This window comes from Hibiscus syriacus, unplaced genomic scaffold (genome assembly GCF_006381635.1).
Source record: "Hibiscus syriacus cultivar Baekdansim isolate YM2019G1 unplaced genomic scaffold, ASM638163v2 tig00117048_pilon, whole genome shotgun sequence".
NCBI lineage: Eukaryota > Viridiplantae > Streptophyta > Magnoliopsida > Malvales > Malvaceae > Hibiscus > Hibiscus syriacus.
Window position 1 is genome coordinate 4,457,561 of NW_024063538.1, and position 9,697 is coordinate 4,467,257.

At 33.5% G+C, this 9,697-nt stretch overlaps 1 protein-coding gene across 1 annotated transcript; it reads right to left on the bottom strand.

The window, feature by feature from the left end:
* Nucleotides 1–3,443: 3,443 nt before the first annotated feature.
* On the bottom strand, nucleotides 3,444–7,131 carry LOC120197448 (monogalactosyldiacylglycerol synthase, chloroplastic-like). Its single transcript, XM_039198975.1, has 8 exons — nucleotides 6,557–7,131; nucleotides 5,752–5,924; nucleotides 5,432–5,593; nucleotides 5,209–5,350; nucleotides 4,686–4,910; nucleotides 4,375–4,437; nucleotides 4,221–4,295; nucleotides 3,444–3,763 (listed from the first exon to the last, which is right to left on the bottom strand). The coding sequence occupies exons 1-8, from the start codon at nucleotides 7,064–7,066 to the stop codon at nucleotides 3,527–3,529; spliced, it is 1,587 nt and encodes a 528-aa protein (XP_039054906.1). The 5' UTR covers nucleotides 7,067–7,131; the 3' UTR covers nucleotides 3,444–3,526.
* Nucleotides 7,132–9,697: the final 2,566 nt, after the last annotated feature.

Genomic DNA, 9,697 nt, shown 5'->3' on the forward strand with positions numbered 1-9,697 from the left:
GTACCAATATTTCTTTCTAATATTGCTGGATTTCAAAGATCCTAAATCTAAGGGTTTATGTTCATGATAGGATTCATGAAATTGATAATAAATCTTGATGATTTAGAGGTTGTAGATTCATTCTCAAGCTTGATTTATGGTTAAAACATGTTCAATCTTTCTAGAAATTATTCTTTGAAAATTTGGACACGATGTATTTAAGTGAGAAAAATTATGGAAAAATTATATAAGGTCTGAAAATGATGTAGGAAGTATTCTACAAGCCTTATAAAATTCAAGGACCATTCTATAATTTTTGAAAAGTTGGGGAACCAATTCGTTAATTTTGTAAAAGTTGTGGATGGTTGTATAATTGTTTAATAGTTGATGAACTATGTTGGAAATTTATGTTTTGGGATTAAAATGAGCATTTAGATGTGAAATATGATCATTTTGGAAGTTTGAAAAGATTGGTGATTTAAGTGCAACATTAACATAGTTGGGGTGTTTAAAGGTAATTATACCTTTGTAAAAGTAATTGTTGGTAATAATTCCAATACTGAAATTTCTGGAATTTTTGGTATTTGAAATATAAGTGATAAAATGGTGAATGACCATTTTGTGTAAATTGGAAAAGTTTATGCCAATATTAAAAGGAATTAATAAGTGTTGAGTATTTTGATAGAAAATGAGTTTCAAGTATCTTATAGATTTTGTATTGGAGATGTGTTTATGTTAGTACAATACTAACATATGTATCGTTATGAAATTGTGATTTGTACAGATCGTGATTGATTCGTAACTAAGACAAGTCAAATATAAAAGGATTGTTGTGGATTATAGTGAGGAACATCTTGTGGATATAAAAAGTGTCAAGGTAAGTGCAAATTTAATTTGTACCTATGTTATAGAATAAGCATTGGTTTGCGATGAGCCAGTGACGGAGTTACTATGGTAAGAAGTGACTCCTAAAATGTTATTTGAATTGTGATGCATGCATAACATTATATATGGATGTTTTATACATCATTGGGTAGGATTTGCGATAAGTCTATTTTCCATGTTTGAATGCATGATTCCATAAGCACAAGCATGTGATTGATATGATACTTATATTTGCATGAGTACATGAAAATGGATATATGTGTCATATGTTTTTATATGTGACATGATTTACATGATTTCATGTATATGCGATATGTGATACTGAACTACATGAATATATGAAAAATACGATATGTTATTCTATGTGGTATATTATGTATATATGAACATATGTGAGCAAGATATGACATATATGTTTATATGAACACATGAGAAATGATATAAGCTATATGATACGATCTACATGATTACATGCACATGTGACATATGTGATATAATATGAACCTATGTGATATGGGTTATATGAAAAGGGATCTATGAGATCATACAAGAATGTTATACAATGATCTATGAGATCATACAAGAATGATACAAATGATGTGAATTGTTATAAATGATAATGCCCATGATATGTGATATGAGAGCTAGGGGTATAGTTGGCATGCCAAGAGTCGAGGGTTACATATGTCCTTCGGGATATAAGATAGGTCCTTCGGGACACAGATGACATCCTTCGGGATGATAGGTCATTCAAGACACATATGACATCCTTCGGGATGATAGGTCCTTCGGGACACAATTTCACATGCCACACAGTGGATTTTTATACGAGCTGTAGTGACAACATATGTGTGCACAACCTCAGTGTACTTGCATACTTTGAGTTCTTAGTAATGTACATGGGCTTATAAAAGATATCAAAAGTGTTTGCATTATTATATGATATCATGTTATTATTGTTTATACTGAATCAATAATGTACATGGACTTATAAAAGTTATCATAAGTGTTTGCATTATTATATATACCATGTTATTATTGTTTACACTGAATCATTACTGTACATGGGCTTACAAAAGATATCAAAAGTATACATGGGCTAGTAAAAAAGATAGCATAAATACATTGTATGTGATGTATATGCTTAGTTATATGAAATACATTACAAGATTTATATGTGATACTGTGTATATTGTTTGGTGAAATGTATTATATGATATGTTACAAAGGTTAAGTACAAGATGACATGTTTTAAATGGGTTCATAATAATGATATTGATATTGAGAATGATAGAGATCATGATAACGATATTGATGTTGATAATTATGGTATTTATGCATGTATACATTTTGTTATATGAAATGTTCTGTGGTTTCTATTATATCCTTTATATGCCTCACTAAGTCAACGACTTAGCGTGTGATTGTTTCACACGTAGATTCCGGGAAGAAGAAGAATGATAAAAGTTAAGCAAGACAGGTCAGTTTCTCCTTTCCAAAGATCAGATCAGATCAGAAAAGAATTGAATGTTATGTATTTTGTAATAATGATTGTGTCGGCATGTAATTAAAGCTTTAAACCGTTTATGCGCTAATAAGTGTTATAAACCGTTTTGAATAATTTATGTAAATTATTCAGTTGTATTTGGTGAAAGTTTAAAATTATTCACTATTTTGTACAAGTAAATGTTTTGAAAAGTCAATGTGACACCTTAGACTTGTAGCCGAGTCGAGTACGAGTTGAGGGTGTTACAGCAGGTTTCCAAGGCAAACCAAACTCTTCAATTCTGTCTGCATCATGGGTTAACTACCTTTGCAGAAAAATAATACTAAACCAGGAGAATTCCTCTAGCTGGAATTCAACATCATTATACCATCTTCAAATCTACTCCGCAGCTGCGTCTCTACTGTTAATCCTTCGTCTGTTGAGGCCTCCGGAAGCTTCTCCGATATCTTCCGAATGATTACAATTCCTTGGTCCCTGAAGCTCCAAAGAAGTATCTGGAATCCAATATCCTCTAGATGACTATGGTCCTTTGACATGACCACTAACTGGCCTACGTGATCTGTTAAAATCAAATCCTACATCCTACAACAATAACTACAAATTCTACTAGCACACGAATAGCCTTCATAACTCTAGCCATAACACCAAACATTGAGAGTCGGTATATAAGCATCATACATGGCTGAATGGATGGTGTTGGACTCTTCCTTTCCCATGATCTCTCTTCACACACCGTAGGTCATCTCCTACAGCCCATCAAAACCACTGACCGTGGCTCTTCGCCCAAATTATAAGGAATGAACCACCTACGGCCGTCGCAACCCAAATTTTACCATCAACAAATATCAATGACTCCGAAGGGATTTACAGTTAATATACGTGGTAAAGAAACAATATCAATGATCCATGAATCACTAAAGAGCTTGTAGTTCGCAGATTTGCTGCAGAACTCACCATTAATGTTCTCGAGATAATTCCCTTAACTATGTTCATGCTCTCTCAGCGTTTCATGGATTCAATCATTATAGTAATAAGAAACAAGTTTCAACTTTCTCAGAAAATTGTACCAAACTGAGAAAACAGATTAATTGATGTTGTAATCAAAAGGGGTAGAGCACACGAAAATTTGTTTATTTGTTCTTCTGCGAATGGGACTTAAGTTGTACAAGAAAACTGTGGTACAAAATTTCTCTGTCTAACCAGCCGATGGAGATCATGTACAATCTTGAACACTGCATCAGGCCTAGCCAGCCTTAAAGCATTTTCAGACATGGACTTGAGTTCATCTGCTTTGGGGCCAAACCACTGTCGTACGATATTGGCTATCTCTTTCGGTGACTTTGAAAATTTCCCGCATCCATTTTCCAACACATACGGGACATTGCCGACTTCCTGCAAAAAAGCAAAACCAAGCTTATAACTTCTTTGGCAAAAGTTAAAAGGCCCCGTCGCAAGATTCTTTTGCACCGCTCACATCGACCGTCTAATCCCATATTGTTTCATAACCCAAAACTGGGAATTATTTGACTGTTAGTACTTGCTGCGTGAAATCCTTAGGGTGCATGGAAAAAAAAAGAAGAAAATTTGAATTTCACTTTAGCCTAGTTTAGCTATATAATGTGGTCAACTTACTAATTTATTATGTTTGACAAATTAGGGAAACTCGTATTAAGAAAGACTATGAACAGAAGTACAATATTTAGCCAGATGAAACATCGTCACGATTATGATTATAAAATAAAGCTAGAATCCAGTAAAAGTATTGAAGTTCCCTCCTGGAAGCAATCTATATCGAATCTACTTCGGAAAGCTCACATGTAAAAAGTGAAAAAGAGAGCGGACAACTTACCTGCCCGGCGATGAAACCGTTCAAAATGATGGGAAGACCTCGAATCATAGCCTCAGCAATAGTCCCAGGGCCCGCCTGTTGAAGCAAAAGTCATGCAATAATAAGAAATGTATTACATGCATCCGTGCATTATGTCTTCCATTTAAAAAGTTACCTTCGTGATAATACAGTCGCAAGATCCCATGCATTCCTCCATTTTGGTGACAAATCCCTTCACCTATAAGGTTTTGCAAAATTCCAGAACAATCAGTTGCCTGCATAAACCTTTTCCCCTAAATCATAATGTTAATAATATCGTTCGGCGTGTTTAATGCATATATGCGATAGAAATTTGTCAGAACATAGAATCAGACTATCACAAGTCTTCTCATGGTACTTGAAAAAGGCATCTGGATAGGAATTATACATAGAAAACTTAGCTGTGCAAAGTTACTTGGGATTAAAACATCAAAGAAAAGTCGATACCTGGACGGGAATTTTCCAATCGATTGCCTGCAATTTGCTAGCAAGTTTTTTGTTGCGGCCACAAATGACAAGGATTTGACCTAATGGCTCGCCAAGGCTCTCGTCGTATAATGCATTTCCAAGCGCACGGGCAGTAGCCTCGATGGGTCCCATTCCTTCCCCTCCTCCCATCAACAAAACAGCAGGAAGATACACATCCATTCCTAATTCTCTCCTAAGATCAATCTACATTATCAAAATATCAAAATTGTCAGTGTCGGCGGATCCGATAAGACAATGGAAGATGAAAAGAGATATCAACGGAGATATTAAAGCTAAACATTATTGTTATAACACATGAAAAGAACAAGTGGTGTTACAAAAACCAGCAAAAAGAACAAGAAAAATTGCAGAATCTGAATACGATGAACTTGTTGCATCAAGACTTCCCTGTGTGCAAAAGTTTGGGACAATAGTTTTCATAGAATAAAATCGTCCTAGAGAAACGAGAATATAAACTCATTAGTTTAAAACGTAAGCCAACCTTTGGTCGAACAGGCTTCACAAAAGAAGGTCGTATTGGAAGGCCATAGACCTTTATTTGGGATGGTTGGAGTCCGGCTTTCAATGCCCTTTTGGCAACATCATCTGTTGGGCAATAGCATCTTGTTACAAGCTTATGAAACCTAAAAAAAGAATAAACATAACAAAAATTACACTGAGAATAAGCGGATTTCGAAGCATGAAAACTAAGATGCAGAACTAACCATGTCGGATGGCAAGTGCTTAAATCGGTGACCACCGTGGTGAAGACTATCTTGTTCAATAGACCCTTTGCCTTGAGAATACGAAGTGGCACATGTTGCATCAGAGGGTGTACACTAATAATAATGTCAGGCTGGTATTTCATCAACCCTTTGGCAACCTCTCTATCATAAGAATATAGAATAAACGAAGCACATTCGCGTTAGAGGAATGGAGATTGAACTAATTTATGGCAGGGCTGAGATACTATATTCCGATTCATTCGCATATCGACAATAGAATATGAAGACAATAAAAAAAGCGATCGACAATAGATTCTCACCTAGCTATGAATGTTGAAGTTGCAGCGAAATTCGATTGATAAATCACCCGAGGAGCACTTCCATAATAAGTTAACCTCCACAATGATCCATGTTTGACCAAGAAGTTATAGCTCTTTGGTAATTGATTAAATGGCCAGGGCGTATGATCGGTCCACAAATCTGTAACAAACACCTGCAATTTGCCACTCTTAACATATAGAGCAAAGGTAAGCAGAAAACAATACGCTCCCACTAATCCTTTTACTAGGGATGAGCAAAATTCGACTAAACTTGGAAAAAACAAATTTTTCAATTCAATTTGATGCTAAAAAAACTCGACTTGACATACTCTTAATTTCACAAACTCAACGCAAACAATTTCAAATTGAGTCAAGTTATGAAATAGAACTCAAAACTTTTAGTTATTAGTGAATTGGTTTTCAATTTCGAGGACATTGCATGATATATTTACTATTAAACTTAAATGTAAATTCAAACAACTTGGTTAGATTCTACTCCAATTATTTAAACTTGACTAAAAAAATTCAAATAAAATTTGAGTTACAAAATAGATGCTTCAACTTAAATAACTAAAAAAAAATTACTCACTCAATCGGATACTCACTCCTACCTTTTTACCATTTGCCAAGAAATTGAAGAAACATAAAACGGCAACCAAAATTGAAAAAATGCGTTCTTTCATGTAGTCCAGTTAGTCAAACCAAAACTAACACTGCAAGTAGTGATAAAAGAAGCAAATTTTCTTAATCTGTAACTTTTTCCAATGCCCGCATTTTCTTAGATACCAAACAAAAGTTAGCTGACCTGATACTCGTCCCCAAATTCCTCGTTAAAAGCAGCCTTAATAGCTTCAGCGGAGGCTCTATGACCCCCACCAGTATCACTCATCAAAATCAGAACCTTTTTGGGGGTCTCGGCTTCCACCCCATTCAAAGGCAAACCTTCAACCTCAAGAACGCCGCCGCGACCGCCGTCTTGTCTCATTGCATCGCTATCCTCTGAGCCAACCCGAATCGAAGCAAAGCCAATTGGGATTCTACCACAGTGAAACTTAATCGCTCTATTGAACTCATTCATGATTCTCCTAACGCTGTTTTTAGCACCCAAACCGAGTGAAGCAGCAGCTGTAACGATGCGCTTCTTGTGAGAAACTGAGTCTCGGAACCCAGAAAAACACACGTGATTCGGCTTGAATGAATAAAACCCATCAGAATTTAAGCTGTGAAAACTCTTGTTGAATGCTAAGTGACTCAGTTGAGTGACGAGATCGAAGGCAGGGCCCGAATCTTGGGTAACCGCAGAGGAGCTTTTCATTTTGAATAAAGGTTTTTATTTTGTTATCTAAGTGTCGGATGAGAAGGAAGTTCAAACAATTCAATTTAATCCATGAAAGTAGTCGTTATCAAAAATAAGAAACAAATTTCGTTTACTTCAAAGAGTGAAAGAGAATGAGCGAAGACGCGAAAAAGAAGGTGAAAATGAGGAGAAATCTAGCGACTCTTTTTCTAGCCACATATCATGGTAGTGAGTATACACCCAGAAAATGCTTTATTCATCCCCTCTCTATCCGATATAAAAATAAGGTAAATTCTTTTCTAGGTAACTAAACTATGGATACAATTCTATTCTGATCATTAAATTAAAATTTATCAAAAAAAATGTAAATCATTTATTTTTAGAGTAAACTACACATTTAGTACTCTAACTATAACTTTTGTTTCATTTTGTTCTTCTAACTATTTTTTTTTCAAAATCATACCTAACGTTTAGTTTTTTATTTCATTTTGATCATCCGTCGTTAAAAAATTGAAGGTGATACTAACGTGTCACCATAAGATAATGCAATGCCATCATTGAAAATAAATTAAAAATATCACATCAACAGTTCTTTTATTTTTTAACGATGGGTGATCAAAACACAACGTTAGGTGTAATTTTGAAAAAACAGTTGGGTGACCAAAATATAACAAAAGGTGATGGTTAGAATACTAAACATATAGTTTACCTAAAAAATAACAATGATATTGACGTGTCATCATAAGGTAATGTCACGCCATTATTATAAAAACTAAAAAATATCACATCAATAGTTCTATTATTTTTTTAGCGGTGGATGATCAAAATTAAATTAAAAAAATATAACATTATGTATGATTTTTTAAAAAATAGTTGGGTGACCTAAACATAACAAAAGTGATAGTTGAGATACTAAACTTAAATTTACCTTTTTAATTAAGATAATAACATATTTAATTCTCATTAAATGTACATTACATTAATTTACTCCTAATTTTTTTATTAAGTTGTGGTGATTACAAAGTAGTATTTATTCTAAATACTCTCAACTATTTGATAATAAACGCTCAATCACCTTATTGTAATTGTTGGTGCTCGAATCCATAACATTTTTAACTATTGAAGTAAATTGATTCGTGCTAATTTACTCCTTATTTTAATTAAAAATAATTCATCCAATAAATCAAATGCATGCCTAACCATAATTTACTTATATCTAATCCTTATTATAATTTACTCCTCAATTTTACAACAACGCTTCTATCTCATATCCATGTACTATAATACTTGGATTTTGAATTCGTTAAAATAATATTGTTTCGTATTAAATAATTAGGTTATACATTATATTGATTATTGAGGTTGATTGAATTATTTTTACATTGAAAATGGCTTCTAAGGGTATAGATAAATATATTTTTCTCGAATACTTTTTATACTCTATGTTTAAAACTGACGACTGGTTTTTCTAACAATGGCGTCATTAAAATTGTCAAACTTATTATTATTTTTTTTAAGAATTGTAATATGTCCCATCATTCTATCCAACATTTATCGATAATATGAAATTGAAAATTTTCTTTTTGATTCATTTTAAAGGCAAACGAAATTTAGAAAATTATCGTATCTAATTTTTTTCCTTTTTTTTAATTGAAGAGATTGAAAATAAATAAGGTTAATTTTTCATCAAATTTGTAGACATTTATTTTCCTAAGGGATTTATTTTGAATTTTGATCTTATTTTATTATTTTAGTATTATGAAATATAGTTTTAAAATATATGTATTTTAAAATATATGTGTAGTTTTTAATATATATATATATATATATAATGTTATATTATATATATAGTTTATTATATTATTATTGTATTAATATTAATATTTTATTTTTTTCAGGTGCAATCCAATCCAGTTTCAATTCCATTAACCAAGTCAAGGTCCAAAGAGTGCAAGCTCCGAAGTCCAAGTCTAAGTTCTAAGTTTGGTTCGTGAAAAGCAAAGGTTAAAATCCAATAGATGGACCCACTTGACCCAGTATGCCAATCTGTCAAGCCCAAAGTCTAAGTCATAATTCAAATCCTAGGCCATCAAGTTTGCATGAACTAGCAAGCAAGTAGGAAGGCCCGACTAAGCATACAAGCCTTAATGGGAGCCCGTCTACTTAACTCAGCAGAAGTGTCCCAACTGGTTACAGGGTTTTATCATTAACCCTTAGTGTTTAACAAAATTTGTAGCTGTCAGATCAAGGTATAAACTAAGGGCCTAGATTGAAACAAACATAAGGTTTCAAACCCTAAGAGTTATGGGATATACACAACCAAACAAGAGTCGTTGGATCTGCCTAATGATCTAATGGCTTGAAATAATTACAAAATATTCAAGAAATACCAAAGGTCATCAGCAGATCGGTTATCGATGCGTGAAAGCCACACACCAGCAAAAAAAGGAAATAAATCATCTTTTCGATGACTTTGCCCAATTTCAGGAAAGAATATCTTCCCAAAACACGTAAGATTGAATACTAAAGGAAACAATCACTAAGTCAACCTAATGAAAATCAAATCAAATCAAAAGTCAGGCATTAACAAGCAGATCGAGTAAGAAAGGCAACCAATATCAACACAAATCAACAAACAGAATAACAAAG